The 21,455-nt window shown below is 35.9% G+C and overlaps 1 protein-coding gene across 2 annotated transcripts in view; it reads right to left on the reverse strand.

Annotated features, from left to right (window-relative positions):
• SLC9A6 (solute carrier family 9 member A6) overlaps positions 1-21,455 on the reverse strand; it is a 73,720-nt gene that overhangs the window by 4,338 nt on the left and 47,927 nt on the right. For both annotated transcript variants that reach the window (XM_077145815.1, XM_077145816.1), the window contains 2 exons: positions 20,371-20,450; positions 1,687-1,792 (listed from right to left, as the gene is read on the reverse strand). In XM_077145815.1, coding sequence (XP_077001930.1) covers positions 1,687-1,792; positions 20,371-20,450 — 186 coding nt within the window. The remainder of the gene's footprint in view (positions 1-1,686; positions 1,793-20,370; positions 20,451-21,455) is intronic.

The raw sequence follows: 21,455 nt of genomic DNA on the forward strand, positions 1-21,455 counted from the left end.
TATATGTAAAAGGATATTCATTATAAGCATTATTTGTAACAGCAAAAAAAAGAAGAAAAAAAGCAAAAGGAAAAAGCCGAAATGTCTATCCATAGAAGACTGATTAAAAATTTTTGACATAGCCACACAATGGAAAACTATGTAGCCATGAAAAAAGAAAGTAACAGATCTAATGGATTTACATGGAAAGGAATTAATAATGTATCATTAAATGAAAAAAGCAAGTAGAAGGATAATATACTTATTATGATCCTATTTGTGTAAAACAATGCCAAACAAAGCTATATCTATATATATGTTTGTACAGATAAAACATATCAGGAAGTATATATAGTAAACCTTTAAGGTTTCCTCTGGGGAATGCAGGTAGGAGAAGGAGGACTTTTATTTTTCATTTTGTACATTCCACAGTGTTTGAATATTTGGCTACAAGCATGTTAGTTTGAGAACTAAAAAAGGTAGCAGCTGACGGAAACAAAGCATAATAAAAAAAATTAAGTTTGACAGTATGTTGTATTTTATTACATGCCACAAGACGCATGGTTGTTGTAGAATTCTTCTGGCTTCAAGTGACGGCGAATGGGTCTCTGGAATCCAAGAGCCAAGCCTCACTGACTTAACTAATGAGGCTGGCTGAGCCCTCTATACATTGTCACATAGGCTACCAGGGCCCAGAGGAAATATAAACTATGGTTGAGGATGTGAGAGGGAGAGACAAGGCAGCATGGGGGAGTCTCCCTGCCCCAATAGCAAAATCCGTCAGACTTCACATTAACACTCGGCTGCAGAGTGCTGCTCCCTGGCCCAGCGAGCCCCCCGCCCCCACCCCAGCCTCCTGTAACTTGCCAAGTCTTGCTGCTCTAATACCACAAAAGACCTTGTAAGCAACTGGGGAGGTGCATCACTACCCTGCTTCTCTACAGCTTCTCTTCTCCACCCAAGGGGAGTCAAAATTGACGGATTTTATCTACCTGGGTACCTAGCTGCTTATTTTTGAAGGGATGGTTTAAAATAAAAAAGCTAGATTTCAAAGTTTTTTTTTGTTTTTTTTTAAAAACAGAACTCAAAAGATAAAAATGTTTATATTTAAAAATAAAGGCTGGTTAGCATATCTGTCACTTCTCTCTTAGTTGCAGTACTTACCAAATCACCAACCATATACTGGCAGTTAAGACAAAAATATGGATCTAGATCATATTTAGATAGGCTCATATCTCCCAGTATGTGGAACAGAGGTAGATAAACTTTCCCTAAGATTGAAAAGTTGGCAGGTGTGCATCTGTTCAACACTCATGCACATCAAAACTTTTTCTATTAATCTTCTCAATATAAATGCGACAACCCTAATTTATATGTGAACATTTAGTACATTTAGTACTGAGCTCAGGCCACACACTGCAAATAAATAAAAGTCAGCATGGAAATGGAATTATTTGCTAAAATCACCTACAGGAAGATGAGGTATATTCTATAGCTGTTTCCAAAAGATGTTTGAAAGGTTATGAATCATATTTATAGATTTCTGTGACTTTTCTGGGGTCAATCTATTGAGCAAAATATGCTTGTACTCCCCCTCATGGTTTTTATACCTCAAAGGCAAACAACAAAATAAAATCAGCAAGCCAGCCATAGAGGAGATAAATTTAACCTAATGAACAGCTTAGGTTTTGGGTAAAACCAACTTACTTCATAAGCCTGAGGGCTGGTTAGGCATCTTGCGATGGGTCCACAGCAGGCAGGAAGTGTTGTGGTAAGAGGAGGGCCACTGTGTGTCAGCAGAGGCTTCAGATAGCTGTGCTGGTTAAGGAAGAACTTCATTCCTTTCTTCACAAATTTAAAAGAACAACCCATCTGATAATGACACCGTGAGTTTACCTACAAGTTCAGGGGACTGGCTGCAAAGAGCTACACAATTTTACTTCATCTTCACATTATGTCAGTGCACTAGCAAAGGGAAATTTATTATCTCTATTTCACAGTCACGGAAACTGAGGCTCAGAGAGGTCAATGGTCTACCTAATGTCACACAATTCTGTCAATAGAGGAATGTTACTCTAACCCCAATCAGTCTGATTCCAAATCCTCTGCCTTTTCCACTATATCATAATGCTTCTTTGATTTTACTAAAACCAAGACAAAATCACTCTACATTTAGCATTGAAGGAGATAAAGAAGAAAGTAAACTATGATAACAGAGAGGAGACTGAATATTCTAGCTCTGGAATATGGTAAAAAAAAATGGTATTAATCATTTAGTGTGGATTAAGCTGGCCTCTTGAATGTTATAAGTTTAAACTTCAGTATCAGGTTGACTCTTCTCCTAAAAACCTGTAAGGAGGAAAAGAAAATAAATTCTATAAACATTTAAAAAGATTATGAGTCCTAAGCTTCTCATCATGGACCTTCATTTCAGTATTCACTTATTGTGAAAAAATATCCAAATAGATGTGATAATATATAGCAGAAGAAAAAAGAGGGAATCACAAGAAAAAAAATAGGGAGAAAGACACATATACCATATCTTCTACTTTTCTAAAATTAGAACCTCAGGTTGTTCTCAATTAAAAATGAGAAAGAGAAGACTTTATGAATTCCCATATTTATAAATTCTAAGTAAAGGCAAAAGCATTCTAAATAAACACATTTATGTACTTTATGAAACATTTTGCCAAACAGAGTGACTGAGAAACAGGAATAATGAATACTACTAATATGTTGAGTACAGAAGCTACCAGGTCTTCATCTAGTGGTATTTAATAGGATAAATCGAGGCTAACAGGACTTGGTGTTTAACGCTACCAGAAAAAAATTACTTAAAAACCAAAACTTACCAAAAATTGATGAAAAAAGAAAAAACCTTAATCTTCTCAAATCTATTAAAGAAATTAAAAACAAAAAGCTCCAGGTTTCACTGGTAAAATCTTCCCAGCACTTCAGGAAGAAACACCAACAACCTTATACAAACTCCTCCAAACAACAGAAAAAAAGGAATACTTCTCAACTTGTTCTATGAGGCCAGTATAATCTTGTTATAAAAACCTGACAAGAACACTGCAAGAAAAATATTACAAGCTAATATCTCCCATAAAAATAGACTCAAAAATCAGACATGAAACATCAGTGAATTAAATCCAGTGATATCTACAAAGGATAACATGCTCCAGGAATGCAAATTGGTTTAACATTCAAACAATTGACTGAAGGAAATCAGCTGATTACGAGGTTAAAGGAGAAAAAAGTCTACATAAGATCATTCTAATGCAGAAAAAACATCTGATAGTATTCAAGACTTGTTCATCGTAAAATTTCAGCAGACTTCAAACAGAAGGGAATATTCTTAATCTGATAAAGGGTCTCTCAAAAACCTATAGCTAAAATCATACATAATGGTGAATTACTGAACAATTTCACCTTAGGTCAGGAGTTAGACAAGAATGTCTACTATCATCACTTATATTCAACACTGCACTGGAAAGATCCAGCCTCACATGAAACCAGAAGGAAAGATGGACGATAAAGACTGAGATGGTATAAACTAGCAATGCCTAGTGTGTACAATGATAGTGACTAAATTTACAAATTAAAAAATGTTTTTGCATGAGGAAAAAAAAAGATACAGCCATGTAACAGACAACAAGAAGAACCACAAGCTATTTGAAAAGAAAAAAATAAAGTGTCATTATTGATAGATGAAATGACTGTGTATACAGAAAACCAAAAAGAACCTACAAGGGTGTCCACTCAATCAAGATGGTGGCATAAGATGCTCCAGGCTGCTGTTTCTCCACAGAATCTCTGACCAACTAGCAGGACTTGCAGAGCCATCTTCCTCAAAACTGTGAAAAACAGTTAAAGGATTGCAGTAACTGGGTGAGTGCTAAATCAAGAAAATGGAGCTTTAAAAAGGATAGTCAGGAGAGGGAGGTATGGAGGATGGCACAGAATTGAAGAGTACCTGTAAGGGTAACTTAAAGGATAAAAAGAAAAAGAGGGAAAAGAATATATAGATCTGACAAATAAAATCCCAAAGGATAAGATGGTGGATTCAAGAAATGCCTTTACAGTAATAACTTTGAATATTAATGGAACAAAATTACCAATTAAAATATAAAAACTGGCAGAATGGATTAAGAAATATAATCCAGCTATATGCTGTTTACAAGAGACTCATCTTAGACACAAGGATACAAATAGACTGAAAGTAAAAGGATGGGAAAAGATGTTTCACTAAGCTGTAACCAAAAGATATAGCAATATCAGTCAAAACAGACTTTAAATGTAATAGACATCATAAGAGACAAAGAAGGATACTATATATTAATAAAAGGTACAATTCACCAAGAAGATATAACAATCAAAAATGTATATGCTCCAAATCAAGGAACTCCGTAGTACATGAGACAGACATTGGCAAAACTGAAGAGAGCGATAGACGTTTCAACAATAATAGTAGGGGACTTCAATACACCACTCTCCTCTATAGATAGAACAACAAGACAGAGGATCAGCAAGGAAATAGAGAACTTAAATGATTTGATAAATGAATTAGACCTAACAGACATATATAGGTTGTTACATGCCCAAAACACCAGGATATACATTCTTCTCTGGTGCTTATGGAACATTCTCCAACAGATCATATGCTAGGGCGCAAAACAGGTCTTTATAAATTTAAAAACAATGAAAGTATTCAAACCACTTTTTCTGATCACAATGGAATGAAGCTAGAAATCAATAAGCAAAGAATGAGAACTTTTACACATATAAGGAGATTATATAACACAAACTTAAACAACCAGTGGGTCAAAGAAGAAATTGCTAGAGAAATTGGTAGCTATCTGGAGAAGAATGAAAATGAGAATACAACATATCAGAACTTATGGGATGTGGCAAAAGGCTGTACTGAGAAGGAAATTTATTGCCCTAAATGCCTAGTAAAAAAGAACAAAGAGCAAAAATCGAGGACATAACTGTTAACCTGGAGGAACTTGAGAAAGAACAGCAAACGAACCCCAAATCAAATAGAAGAAGAGAAATAACAAAGATTAAAGCAGAGATAAATAAATGAGAGAACAAAAGAACAATAGAAAGAATCAATACAACCAAAAGTTGGTTCTTTGAGAAAAGTCAATAAAATCTATGGACCACTAGCAAGGCTGACCAAGCAAAGAGAGAGATGCAAATAAAATAAAAAATGAGAGAGGGGTCGTTACCATAGACCCTGAAGAAATAAAAAAAAATCATAAAATGACACCAGGAACACACCAACAACTGGGAAACTTAGATGAAATGGACAAATTCCTAGAAACACACAAACAAGCTACACTGACTTAGGAAGAAATAGAAACACAATCACAAATAAACAGACTCAGTCAGTCATCAAAAATTGTCCTACAAAGAAAAGCCCAGGACCAGATGGCTTCACAGGGAATTTTATCAAACATCCCACAAAGAACTAACACCAATCCTGCTCAAACTTTTCCAAAAAACTGAGGAAAAAGGAAAATATCTAACTCATATTATGAAGCTAACATCATTTTAATACCAAAACCGTGTAAAGATGCTAATAAGAAAGGAAAACTACAGGCTGATCTAATGAATATAGATGCAAAAATTCTCACAAAATACTAGCAAATCGAATCCAACAATACTTTAAAAGAATTATACACCATGACCAAGTAGGGTTTATACCAGGAATGCAAGGATGTTCAACACAAGAAAATCAATTAATGTAATATGGCACAAATCGAAAGGGAAAAGTCACATGATTATCACGATTGATGCTGAAAAAGCATTCAATAAAATTCAACATCCTTTTCTGACAAAAACACTTCAAAAGGTAAGAATCAAAGGTAACTTCTTCAATATGATAAAGGGCATATATGACAAACCTATATCCTGCATTGAACTAATGGGGAGAGACTGAAAACTTTCCCCCTAAGATCAGGAACAAGATAAAGATGCCCTCTGTCACCATTTTTATTCAACATTGTACTAGATGTTCTATATAGAGCAATCAGGCAGGAAAAATAAATAAAATGCATCCAAATTTGAAAGGAAGAAGTAAAACTTTCATTATTTGCAGATGACATGATATTATACTTAGAAAATCCTGAGAAATCTACAACAAAGTTAGCTAAGTTAATAAATTCAGCAAGGTGGTGGGATATAAAATTAATATGCAAAAATTAGTAAAGTTTCTATATATAAGCAATGACCTAACTGAGTAGTCAATTGAGGAAAAAATTCCCTTTAAAATAACAACTAAAACAATCAAGTATCTAGGAATGAACTTAATTACGGATGTAAAGGACTGGTACGCAGAAAACTACATAACATTACTAAACAGTCAAAGAAGGTCAAAAGAGGTGGAAAGACATTCCCTGTTCATGGCTAGGAAGCATAAATATAGTTAAGATGTCAATTCTACCCAACTTGATGTACAAATTCAATGCAGTACCAATCAAAATTCCAACAACCTACTTTGAAGACTTAGAAAAGCAAGTTACCAAATTCACTTGGAAGGGAAAGAGACCCCAAACAGCTAAAAGCAACCTTAAAAAGAAGAACGAAGTGGGAGGTCTAACATTTCCTAATTTTAAAACTTATTATAAAGCCACAGTGGTCAAAACAGCATGGTACTGGCACAAAGATAGAAGTATTGATCAATGGAATTAAATCGAGAGCACAGAAGTAGACCACCAAATCTACGGTAAACTGATCTTTGACAAGGCCCCCAAATCCACTGAACTGGGACAAAACAGTTTTTTCGATAAATGGGCATCAGAGAATTAGATTTCAATAGCCAAAATAACGAAAAAGGACTCTTACCTTATACCCTATACAAAAATGAACTCATGCCAGAGACCCGGGTTCAATTCATAGAGCCTGCCTAAGAAAAAAAAAAAAAAGAACTCAAAGTGGATAGAACACCTAAATATAAGAACCAGTACCAGTAAACTCCTAGAAGAAAATGTAGGGAAACATCGTCAAGACTCAGTAAAAGGAAAACGTAGGGTAGCTTCCTAAACTTTACACCCAAAGCACAATCAACAAAGAAAAAATAGATAAATGGGAACTCCTCAAAATCAAATGCTTTTGTGCCTCAAAAGACTTTGTCAAAAAGGTGAAGAGACTGCCAACTCAATGGGAGAAAATACTTGGAAATTACATATCAGACAAAGGGTTGATTTCCTGTATATACAAAGAAATCATACAACTCAACAACAAAAGAATAAAGAACCCAATTATAAAATGGGCTAAGGATATAAATAGACATTTTTCTGAAGAGCAAATACAGATGACTAAAAAATACATGAAGAGATGCTCATTTTCATTGGCTATAAGGGAAATGCAGATCAAGACTACAATGTGATATCACCTCACACCTATAAGAATGGCTGCTATTAAACGAACAGGAAACTACAAATGTTGGAGAGAATGTGGAGAAATTGGGACACTTATGTACTGCTGGGAATGTATAATGGTGCAACCGCTATGGAAGAGTTTGGTGGTGCCTGAAGAAACTAAATATCAAGTTGCCCTATGATGTGGCAATAGCACTACTAGGTATATACAAAGAAGTGCTGAAAGCAGTGACACAGACATTTACACACTGATGTTCACAGCAGCATTATTCACAACCACCAAAAGATGGAAACAATCCAAGTGCCCATCAACATATGAGAGGATTAACAAAATGTGGTATATACATATGATGGAATATTATACAACAGTAAGACAAAGTGACATCCTGAAGCACATGACAAGATGGATAAGCCTTGAGGACATAATGCTAGGTGAAATAAGCCAGATACAAAAGGACAGATACCGTACGACTCTACTTTTAAAAACCATGGTAAAATCAGAGGCTTATCATACAGAATGTAGGGGATTTAGAGATACATAGAAGCTAGAGATGGGTGAATGGCTAGCTAATGAGGCTGAACTCAAATGTAAGGGAATAGATAGAAGTGAAGGTGATTCACTAGTGGGTCTATAAGTAATATTATCATATTGAAGGTGAATATGATTGAAAGGGGTTATATAGATCTATGGGTCTCACTGACTAAAACTACAAATATAAATTAAGTTCCTGTACGAACTACTTCAAAGGTATGATTTTTGTACAAAGAGTGTATAAGTTTAGGATATAGGGGGAATATTGCTGTTCCATGCTATGGGCTATGTTTAACAGGAAAACATCAGTAATACCACAACACCACCAGCGGTAAATAATGGGGGGAGGGACAAGAGTTAAAGGAATGTTTAGACTTCTTATTTGGTAAGGGTGTGTTTATGGTTATCTTTCTCTTGGGAACAATGAAATTATCTAAAACTAAGAGTGCTTATGGACTATGAACTTTAGACATTATACATGACGCCTAAAGAATGCAGGTGGCTGAAGGATGCACTGACTGAGAAGTAGATCGGCGAACGATGGTGTATATATATATGATCGAATATTCTGCTGCTACAAAAAGGAACAAAAAGTTGTGAGGCATACAACATTGTGAATGAACCTATAGGACATTTGGTGAGGCACAATAAGCCAGAAACAAAAGAGTAATTACTGTATGGTCTCATTTAGAAAATGCTTATAAGAAAACAGGGGCCTAGACTGCAAGCTCTTGTAGCAGTCACATTTGGTCCAGGGTGGTAAATTATTATTTCTGGATTTTTAGAGACTGTTTTATGTATGTATGACCTGGTATTCGGGGATAAAAATGAAGGTGACCAGGTCAGGATTAACGTAATTCAAAACACAAAAGGGTAAGGAAGACATTGTCTATATTTTAGAACCTCCCCTACTCTTTGAGACCAAAGGAAGAAAGGTTTATTTTGTCCAGAACCTAAATTTTCTGTAGCACATAACCTAATTTCAACATTGAAACACAGGGAGCCCAGAGGGCCTCTAATCCTGTATAGCTTGATGTAATGCCTGGATATATCCCAGAATATGTTAGGTAGATAATCAAAAAGTATTGGCAAGGTTTCATGAGGGATGGGAGAAAAATATGGAACTATTAAACCTTACCATCAGGGAATCTCCTGATACTGTATCAAATTTTAAGGACATCCAAATCAATAGGCCATGCCCTTTATACTGAGGCTTATTCTTGTGAAGCTTACGTAGGTAGCAGAGAAGCTTAGACTACCTATAGGTATGCCTAATAGTTACTTCTGGAGGACCTCTTTTGTTGCTCAGATGTGGCCTCATTCTCTCTAAGTCCAACTCTGCAAGTGAAATCATTGCCCTCCCCCTATATGGGACATGACATCCAGGGGTGAAAGTCCCCCTGGCGGCGTGGGAGATGACTCCCAGGGGTGAATCCAGACCTGGCACTGTGAGATCAACAATTCTATCCTGACCGAAAGGGGGAAAAGAAGTGTAAGAAATAAGGTATCAGTGGCTGAGAGAGTTCAAACAGAGTCGAGAGACTACTCTAGAGGTCGCTTTTATGCAAACTTCAGTTACACATAGCTACTTATCATAACATGCCAATCCCCAATCACAACCATTCCTGCCAATCCTAAAGAACACCTAGGGCAATATATAAGATTCTATAAAGTTTCCATGCACTCCAGTAACTTTCCAGAAACCTACAACCTCCAGATGGGTCCCTGGACCAGGTAAGTACTGAAACCTAGAGGGGTCCAGCCTCTCCAGAACATGAGCTGGTTCCATCTCCCTAACCCCGCCCCCTTATTATTGACAGCCCTTCCAACATGAAAAAGGTAGAATGGACATAGCCCAAATACCCCTAAATAGTGGGAGAAAGATCAAAGGTTATGGTGGAGTTATAAAGAAAAGGTAGGGTTTAACAAACGAGTTTGATTGCTGAATCATTATATTGATATTTCTTTTAGTTTCCATTACCTTAGAGCAGCTAGAATTTAAAACCTAAAATCGTGGAATTATAAGCCATACCAAACACTGAAATATATTCCACACCTAATTGTTGTGCTGTGCTTTGAAATTTATTGCTTTTGTATATATGTTATTTTTCACAAAGAAAAAAAATTCTCCTAGTCTCCAGCGTTTTAGAGCAGCTAGAAGGAAAATTTGTAAATAGTGGAATGGCAACCCATAACAAACTCTGAAGTCTGTTCTGTAACTACTTGATTAAATTACTTTGAAAATCAATGCTTTTCTTACTTTTCTTTGCATATATGTTATATTTAACAATAAAGAAGTTTAAAAAAAAGGATAGGAGAATCTTGTACATCCTTGCTGGCCCCTCCTGTACCCCTTACTGGTGCAGCCTGGAGCCAACCTGTGATCTCTAAGTCCCTGGACCTGTTTAGCAGTGTAATCCCCATCTATCACTTGGGTAGTACCATGACAAAACTGAAACAGGAAACTGTTTCCCTTTCTGTCTGGGGCTCACCCTCCCAGGATCTGCCCTGCACACAGAAGCAGCTCAGACAACCACAGCATAGTAAGAAACAATCAAGCCAAAGTTGCCTGGGGCAAGGGACTACCCTTTTAGGTGATAAAATAAAGCACCTAGAAGAGGAAGAAAGTCCACTTCACAATGAGAAGAGGAGGGCATTAAAATTCCTGCAAGTGAGGAAATTCCTAAAGCCATGAGCACAAGCCCAGGACTGGACTCAGGCTCAGAAATGACAGACAGCAGTCTGAAATTTCCTTTCTCTTCAGGCTGACATTTTGATAGAAGGGCTAAACTCTGAAAGAGAGTACCAGGTAAGGCAGAGACAATTTTCAAAGACCATGAAGGGTGTGTTTTACATTCTTTTGTGTGTTATTAGAGTTACTAGCATTCATGGAAACTGCTGTCATATCAATAACTGGATACAAGCCCAAGGAAAAGACAACTCAGGGACTAAATCCCGATGTTACCACATTAGAATAATACAATGTACAGTGTGCAACAAAAGATTACAAGACAAACTAAGAAACAGGAAAAGAGGGCCCTTCTAAAGAAAAAAGATAAAAATCCAAAAACCACCAATGAGGAAGACAAGACTTTGGACACACTAGACAAAAATTTTAAAAAATGATCCTTAATACAAATGGCTAAAAAACATGTGAACAGATGTTCAACTTCACTAGCCATTAAGGAAATACAAATCAAAACCACAATGAGATATCATTTCACAGCTATTAGAATGGCCACTATTAAACAAATAGGAAACTATAAGTGCTGGAGAGGAAGTGGAGAAATAGGGACACTTATTCAATGCTGGTGGGAATATAAAATGGTACGGCTGCTGTGAAAGGTGGTTTGACATTTCCTCTAAAAGCTAAGTATAAAGTTGCCCTACAATTTGGTGATCCCACTACTTGGTGTGTATTCAGAAGAAATGAAAGCAGGAATACAGACATTTTCACACTGATGTTCACAGTGCTGTTATTCACAATTGTCAAAACATGGAAACAATACAACTGTTAATCAACTGACGAATGGATAAATAAAATGTGGGATATACGTGTGATGGACTATTATTCAGCAGCAAGAAGGGATGAAGTCCTGAAGCATGTGACAACATGGATGAACTTTGAGGACATTAAGTTGAGTGTAATAAGTCAGACATAAAAGGCCAAATATTGAATGATCTCATGAATATGAAATAATTATACTTATGTAAACCCATGGACACAGAATCTAAAATGTAAGTCACCAGGAGATAGAATGAGGCTAGAGAATGGGGAGCAGTTACTTAAGACAGGAAGAATTTTTCTTTAATTAAAAAAATTTTTTAAACATAACAACATACATGAACATTCTTACCATTTGATCATTCCATTCTTGGTATATAATCAATAAATCACAATATCATCACATAGTTATATATTCATCATCATGATCATTTCTTAGAACATTTGCATCTGTTCAGAAAAAGAAATAAAAAGAAAAAAGAAAACAACTCATACATACCATGCCCCTTACCCCTCCCTCTCACTGACTGCTAGTATTTCCATCTCCCAATATATTTTAGCCTTTGTTTCCCATATTTTTTTCTATACCCCTTACCACTCCCTTTCATTGATCACTAGTATTTCAATCTACTAAATTTATTTTAACATTTGTTCCCCCTATTATTTATTTATTTTTAATCCATATGTTTTACTCATTTGTCCATACCACAGATAAAGGAGCATTAGACACAAAGTTTTCACAATCACATAGTCACATTGCGAAAGCTACATCATTATACAATCATCTTCAAGAAATATGGCTACTGGAACACAGCTCTACATTTTCAGACACTTCCCTGCAGCCTCTCCAATATACCTTAACTAAAAGGTGATATCCATATAATGTGCAAGAATAACCTCCAGGATAACCTCTCAACTCTGTTAGAAATCTCTCAGCCATTGACACTTTGTCTCATTTCTCTCTGCCCCTTTTTGGTCAAGAAGGTTTTCTCAATCCCTTGATGCTGAGTCCCAGCTCATTCTAGGATTTCTGTCCCACGTTGCCAGAAGGTCCACACCCCTGGGAGTCATGTCCCACGTAGAGAGAGGGAGGGCAGTGAGTTTGCTTGTTGTGTTGGCTGAGAGAGAGAGGCCACATCTGCGCAACAAAAGAGGTTCTCTGGGGGTGACTCTTAGGCCTAATTTTAAGTAGGCTTAGCCTATCCTTTGCAGGGATAAGTTTCATAGGAACAAACCCCAAGACTGAGGGCTCGGCCTATTGCTTTGGTTGTCCCCACTGCTTGTGAGAATATCAAGAATTCTCCACATGGGGAAGCAGAATTTTCCCCCTTTCTCGTTATTCCCCCAAGGGGACTCTGCAAAAAATTTTTTATTCACTGTTCAAATCACTCTGGGATTTATTAGGGCATCACTCTGGACAAACCTACAAAATCTCATGTCCTACTCAAGATTCTATGTACTTACAGTATTCAATTAAACTGTCCACATAAGTTATATTAGGAAATGCACTAGTCAAATTATAAATTTTGTACCAAATAAACATTTTTTGCTTTACTCTTGCACATAAGCTAAAGTTTTAAAATATGAGTTACCATCTATTTTCAACACCTTTCAATATTGACATTCCTTTGTTCTTCCTTATGCAAAAACATTTTTTAATTAAGACATGAAGAATTTTTAACTGGGTTGAATTTAAATGAATGGAAATGTATAGAGAGGTTGGCAGCACATTATTATGATTATAATTAACTCTGATGAACTGTGTGTATCTAACTTACACTCAGCAAACTTTGTGGCAGATGATGACTGTGATTTACAGTAAAAATATTAAAAATTTCCTCCATGAACTAGAACAAATGTACGAAATACTAATAATAGAGTGGTATATAGGGGAAAACTCACCTACTGCAAACTATGGACTATAGTTGACAGTGATATCTTAATATTATCTTATCAAAAGTAACAAATGTACCACACCAAGGTGAGGGATCAATGATAAGGAGGGGTAAGGGGTACAATATATTTTGGGCATTCTTTTTCATTTCCTTTCTTTCTTTTTTTTTTCTGGAGTAATGGAAATGTTCTAAAATTTATTGTGGTGATGAGTATACAACTATATGATGACTCTGGGAACCAGCGATTATGTATTTTGGATGGATTGTATGGTGGGTGAATATATATTTAAAAAAATGCATTTTGAGAAATGATCCTCAATATGCCCAAGAAGATAGAGGAAAACAGAGAAAGAACTAAAGGAAATCAGGGAAACAATGAAAGAATAATATGAGAATCTTAATTAAGACTTGGAAATCTAGACCAAAGGGAGAAATGCTTATTTGGAACAAAATTTATATTTTGGCTAGCCCATTATCTAATTTTACTTGTATGGTCAGTTTAGCTGAACACCATAATTACATAATTACTTGTATGGTCAGTTTAGCTGAATCTTGAATAGGGGTGAGATCTTGTTGGTCTGTACAAGTTAGTATGATGCCCCGATATAGCCCAAAGTAATGTGGGCAGATAATAAAAAGGTATTTGCAAAGTCCATGTGCTGGTTTGAAAGGATGTATGTACCCCAGAAAAGCCATGTTTTAATCCTAATTCCATTTTGTAAAGGCAGCCGTTTCTTCTAATCCCTATTCAGTATTGTATGTTTGAAACTGTAATTAGATCATTGCCCTGGAGATGTGATTTAATCAAGAGTGGTTGTTAAACTGGATTAGGTAGAGGCATGCCTCCACCCATTTGGGTGGGTCTTGATTAGTTTACTGGAATCCTATAAAAGAGGAAACATTTTGGAGAATGCGAGAGATTCAGAGAGAGCAGAGAATGCTGCAGCACCACGAAGCAGAGAGTCCACCAACCAGTGACCTTTGGAGATGAAGAATGAAAATGCCTCCAGGGAGCTTCATGAAACAGGAAGCCAGGAGAACAATCTAGCAGATGACGCTGTGTTCGCCATGTGCCTTTCCAGCTGAGAGAGAAGCCCTGACTGTATTCACCATGTGCCTTCTCACTTGAGAGAGAAACCCTGAATGTCATAGGCCTTCTTGAACCAAGGTATCTTTTTCTGGATGCCTTAGATTGGACATTTCTATAGACTTGTTTCAATTAGAACATTTTCTCAGCCTTAGAACTGTAAACTAGCAACTTATCAAATTCCCCTTTTAAAAAGCCATTCCTCTCCTGGTATATTGCATTCCGGCAGCTAGCAAACTAGAACAGCCCCCTTGGGGTGACTATGGAGAAAATTCTCACAAGCAGTGGGGACAACCAAATCAATAGACTGAGCCCTCAATCTTGGGGTTTGCCCCTATGAAACTCATTCCTGCAAAGGAGGAAGCTAAGCCTACTTATAATTATGCTTAAGAGTCACCCCCAATGGTTGTACTGTATGTGTGTGGAAACTTCTCAATAAATAAATAAATAAATATATATATATAAAAGAAAAGTCAACCTTAAAGAACCTCTTTTGTTGCTCAGATATGGCTGTTCTTTCTAAGCCAACTGGGAAGATGAACTCACTCCTCCCCCACTACGTGGGACATGACTCCCAAGGGTGTAAATCTCTCTGGAAAAATGGGACCTGACTCCCAGGGATGAGCCAGGACCCAACAACACAGGAATGAGAACACCTTCTTGACCAAAATGGGGAAGAGAGAAATGAGACAAAATAAAGTTTCAGTGATTGAGAGATTTCAGAGTCGAGAGGTTATCCTGGAAGTAATTCTTACGCATTATACAGATATCCCCTATTTAGTTTATGGTGTATTAGAGTGGCTAAGGGGAAGTGCCTGAAACTGTAGAGGTGTGTTCCAGTAGCCATGTTTCTTGAAGATGACTGTATAATAATACAGCTTTCGCAATGTGACTGTGTAATTATGAAAACCTTGTGTCTGATGCTTTTATCTACAGTATGGACAGATGAGTAAAAAATAAGCAAATAATAGGGGGAACAAAGGTTAAAATTAATTGAGTAGATTGAAATACTAGTGGTCAATGATAGGGAGTGGAAAGGGATGTATGAGTTTTTTCTTTTTTCTTTCTTTTTCTGGAGAGGTGCAAATGTTCAAAAAAATGATCATGGTGATGAATATACAACTATGTGATAATACTGTGAACCACTGATGTAACCATGTCAAGAATGTTCGAATGTCAAGAATGATTGTATTTCAAGAATTCTGGTATGTCAGTTCATTGTTTATAATAAAAATATTAAAAACTTTTTCAAATAGAAGCAGGATGAAAGTGAAAGGTTAGAAAAAAAAAACACGTCATGCAAGTAATAACCAAAAGAGAGCTGGGATAGCTATACTAATATCAGATAAAATAGACTTTAAGTCAAAAACTGTCATGAGGGACAAAGAAGATCATTATATACTGATAAAGGGATCAATTCAATAGTAAGACATAACAATTATAAATATATATGCACCTAACAGCATAGCCCCAAAATATATGAAGGAAAAATTGACAGATCTGAAAGGAAAAACAGTTGTTAAACATTGATAGGAAACTTTAGTACACCACTTTCATATAACAGAACATCTAGACAGAAGATTAATAAGGAAACAGAAGACTTGAACAATACTCTAAACCAACTAGTTTTATAGACATATAAAGAATGCTTCACCCAAAAGCAGCAGAATACACATTCTTTTCTAGTACACATGGATCATTTTCCCAGACAGACCATCTGTTAGGTCACAAAATAAGACTAAATAAATTTTAAAATATTGAAATCACACAATGTATTGTCTCCCACCTCAATGGAATGAAACTAGAAATAAAAAATAGAGGGAAAATTGAAAGTTCACAAATATGTGAAAATTACACAACATACGCTTCAACAATTAATGGGTCAAAGAAGAAACTACAAGGGAAATTAAGGAAATATCTTGAGGTGAATAAAAATGAAAATACAAAATACCAAAACTTATGGGATGCAGCAAAGGCAGGACTGAGAGAGAAATTTATAGTCCTAAATGCTTATATTAATAAAGAAGAAAGATCCCAAATCAGAGCTCTAACCTCAGAACTGGAAGATCTAAAAGAAGAAGAGGAAATTAAATCAAAATGAGCAGAAAGAAAGAAGGAAATAAATATTAGAGAACAGATAAATGGGGGTTTGTGGGGGGTGGTACATGGGAACTCATTTTTTTGTAAACATAAATTTCTCTAATAATAGTTTTTTAAAAAAGGGGACAGGGGATAAGCAGCACAGGGAAGAAAGTAATAAGTGCTACAAAGGAAGCTCCAAAAATGTCATGTAAGTTCACATAAGGCAGATGATTCATTAAATATCAAATATAAAAGAAAAGAACCTACGAACTTAGAATTAGTGAGTAAATTTAGCAAATACAAAGTCAAGATATAGCCTAGCTTTTACAATGTGACTGTGTGATTGTGAAAACCTTGTGTCTGATGCCCCTTTTATCTAGGGTATGTATAGATGAGTAAAAAATATGGATAAAAATAAACAAATAACAAGGGAAACAAAGATTAAAATAAATTGGGTAGATGGAAATACTAGTGGTTGATGAGGGAGGGGTAAGGGTATATGAGTTTTTTCTTTTTAATTTCTTTTTCTGGAGAGATGCAAATGTTCAAAAAATGATCATGGTGATGAATACACCACTATGTGATGATATTGTGAGCCACTGACTGTACACCAAGTATGAAATATCTGTATGTTAAGAATGTTTGTATGTTGTTTTATCAATAAAAATACTTTTTTAAAAAAAAAATATAATATCCAATTGAGTTTCTATATATTAGCAATGATAAGTGACATCAAAAACATAAAATGTCTAGGGATAAATCTAATGAAAATATATAAGACTTATATACTGAAAACCACAAAACATTTATGAGAGAAGTTAAAGACCAAATAAATGAAGGGATGTACTATGTCCATGGATTGGAAGATCCAACATTCTTAAGATATCAATTCTCTGCAAATTGATCTATAGATTCAATTTGAGGCCAATAAAATGGCTGGCAGTTTGAGTATGTGTATAGAAATTGGCAAGCTGTTCTGATTTTAGACAGAAATGCAAAGCACTTAAAACAGCCAAGGCAATACTCAAGAAGAACAAGTCTAGAGCATTTACCCTACCAGATAGCAAGCCTTATTATAAAGTACAACAATTAAGAGAGTGTAGTATCAGTGAACAAAATGATAAATACAATAGCAGAGAGTTTATAAACAGATCTCCACATTAATGGCCATGCAACCTACTACCGAGAGTCCCCTGCAATTCAGTGAAGGTAAGGATGGCATTTTTAATTAACAGTGCTGAGTCAACTGACTATTTATGTGGAAAAGAGTATCTTGACTTATACACTTCACATCACAAACAAAAATTAATCTGTGATGGATCAAAGACTTAAATGAAAAAGCTAAAACAATCATTCTTTTAGAAGAAAGCCTAGGAAAACATTCTTAGGACCTTGGGCTATAAAACAGTCCCTGGGATACAAAAATACTACCTATAAAAGACAAGATCAATAAAATGGACTTACGATGCACTTTTGTTTCTCAATAGATAGGATTAATAAAAAGAAAAGGTAAGCTATGAGCTGGGAAGATATTCACAATACATATAATAAAGCACTCAATTCCAGAATATAAAAAGAACTCAATAAGAAAATCAATAAAAAGATAATATAACCCAATGAATTGATGGGTAAGAAACTTGAACAAAAGAGGAACTTCAAATGGACAATGAACATATGAAAGAGTGCAGGACCTCACCGGTCTTCAGAGAACTATAAATGAAATCAACAGAAGATATCATTATACACTATCAAAATGGCTGAAGTTTCAAAGGCTGACAAATGCCAAGTTTTGACAAAGATGTGGAACAAGCAGAACTTCTATAACCTGCTGGTGGAAGTGTAAATCAGTTATATTCATTTTGGAAAACTGGTTGGCAGTATCTACTGAGGCTAAACATGCACTTGCCCTAAATTCTACCCCTAGACATATACAAGAGAAATGAGTGTTTGTATTTACTGAGCACTACATACAAGAATCTTTATCAGTAGTAAAATGGTAAGCACACACATGTACACACACAAAACACCAACAATAAAAAGAATAGTATAAACATACCTTGGAATGCTATACAACAATGAAAAGGAATGAATTATTGATACATGCAACAATATGGAAAAATGAGACATAACGTTGAGTGAAAAACATCAGGCACAAAACACTACACCATATATGATTCTATTTATAGGAAGTTCAAATGCAGGCTAAACTAATCCATGTTGACAGAAGTCAGAATAGTGGTTAGCCTTTTGTTGTGGTGGAGATGAGGTAGGGACAGGGGTGGGGAAGGGGTTAACTGACTGCAAGGGAACATACAGTACCTTCTGGGGTGCTGATCTTTACACAGTTAGTCACACAGGTCAAACAATTAAGCTGCACACTTAAGATCTGTACACTTTACTGGATCTAAGTTATATCCCAATTAAAACAAACGAACAATCTGGACACACAAAGGAACGATTAATTCTGCTAGGTTTTGATCTAGTAGTGCTTAATAGGCTAAGTGAGGCTGAGGTTAACAAGTCTTACTGTTTACTTCTACAAGGATATACGGTAAAATAAGTGATTACTCAACTTATTTTACTACATTAGGTTCATTTAACTGTTCTATATATTATGCAGAATCATACAAGACATTTAATTCAAAAAACACTAAAAATAATGTTAAATCAGAGGGATGTAAAAGCCAAAGAGATATGGGAGTGACTTATACCCCAAATGTTGATAACGGAGACAAAAGCTATGACACAACCATAAAACACATTTGAAAAGCCAGGATCTCTCTCCATAATCGGAGTCTTAATACCACAAATATTCCATATAGTAATTTAATTGTTTCCATTCATTTAATTTTTTTTTTTTTTTTTTTTTGCATGGGCAGGCACCGGGAATTGAACCCGGGTCCTCTGGCATGGCAGGTGAGCATTCTTGCCCGCTGAGCCACCGTGGCCCACCCTCAGTCATTTAATTTTGAAGTAAAAAAGTGAATGTACAAATCCAGTAAATAGTATATAGTAAGTAATAGCTTCTAATGGTAAGTTTCAAGTACGTTTTCTTTAAATATACAAGGCTTTGATCAGAAAGCTGAAAGCCAAAAACTTTCACGTGGTTGTCCCAAGTTTGTTTCAGTGACGCATAAACTGAGTTTTGATTCACCTGCTGGTAGGTCTCAGCCTGAAAGGACTCCATGGTTCCTTTATCTAGGTGGATTTTCAAATAAGAAAGTAATTATATCTAACAATGATCAAATGTTTTTTAAAATGCATAATTTAAACAGGTTGTAGAATAGCAACACTATCTAAAGTGTTGGATATGTGTTGGATAGCTATGAAGAAGACTGTTAGAATAGGACAAGATGGATATTTTGGTAAACAATGAAAACTATTAGTTATTTGCGGCATTCCAAATGGAGAGGAGAATCTCACAGCATTTGGAAAGGTCAGGGAATAAAGGTAAATCACTGATAAGTCGGTACCTAACACTACCGCATTTTTCTTTCATTATCAAGCTTCTTCCTGAGGCAATCTTTCCTTTCATTTTAGCAGGTACACTGACAAGAATCAACAAAAATATCTTGTAGTACTCACTAAATTAGCTAAGGGACAATAAATATTAATTTTTGCTAAATAAATATACCTCTTCATCAAAGAAAGTATGGCATTAGGACTCTTGATTTCCTCCACACAGCCAGCTTCTGAAACAACCAGTCCCTACTGGTTTCATGGGTTTGGGGAAGAATTCATTTCTGTGTGTCCATAAATAACCTCCAGTATGCTGAAGGGGAAAGGAAAGACTAAAGGAAAGTTTCATATTCCACTTCAAGAAGGGAAAGGTCGAAACAGCTGTTCCATTAAGCTGTAAAGTACCTATGTCCATACTATATATTTTTCTCAATTAAGGATACTTATGATCAAAGTTGTACCATATCCGGAAGAGCCAAGCACTCTCTGCTTTGGTAGTTCTCCTTTCACTTTCAGGAATACTCTGTAAATAAATAATAAATAAATCAATATTACATGCAAAGACAAAATACATTACTTAGAGCCGTTCCTTTGCACACTCAGAAATACAGCCTACTATGTATAAGATACTAACATGGGTAATATTAGAAATTTAACAGCTTGTATATCATAGTTTTGGAAGAAGAAATTGAAATGTTTATTTCTGAATGCCTCTATTACTCAGACTGCTTACTGCCATTTAAAAATAAGTGTGGGATAATTCACTCCTAAGTCTGAAAGACCTACACTTCCAACATGAACAGCACCTTAAATATAAAATATCATATCAACATCCCTGTCTTTGGGAACTGTCATGAATTCCAAAAAACTGGCATGCTAAAAGTTGCTAGTATGTCCTTAGCACATTAATAAAATGAAAGCAAGTAGGGAAATTCCATGGTAAACTGACAGGCTAGGAGGAAAAATTAACAGAGCCAGCAGGCATCTTCAAAAATAGCTACTGAAAACAGCGTGCCCTTATTTGTAATATGCTGCGCTCAGTCAGGAGTCGGCCACTTGGGCGATCTGCTTCTAGTCCTGGCTCTGAGATAAACTAGTTTGGGCAAGTCCCTTTCCCTTTCTAGGCCCCAAATTGCTTCATGTACTTATGTTACTACAACAAAAAGGTTTCTTTTTTAAAAATGTGAGGGTTAGATAATCCCTAAAATCCTCTCCAGCTCTAACGTTCTACGGTTCCCTAATTTCCTAAGAGCAGTGTTGAGATTGTGGCTTTTCATTCCTCTCCTTCCGTCCTTCCTGACACTCAAAATAAATTACTCTCCCCCTCAACATATATCAGAACATATACAATATAAAAGTATTTGTAAGACCACTAAAAATCGGAGGCGTATGTTTGGGTGATCCAGTTTCTTGAAGAGCAAAACATTTTGATTCAACTATAAATCTCACCACCCCGTGACCATTCACCTACCTGTACAGCTAACTGCTCCCCCTACTCCATACTTAGTATAATCTTCCTCTGCGCTTC

The sequence above is a fragment of the Tamandua tetradactyla genome, chromosome X (genome assembly GCF_023851605.1).
Source record: "Tamandua tetradactyla isolate mTamTet1 chromosome X, mTamTet1.pri, whole genome shotgun sequence".
NCBI classification, from domain to species: Eukaryota; Metazoa; Chordata; class Mammalia; order Pilosa; family Myrmecophagidae; genus Tamandua; species Tamandua tetradactyla.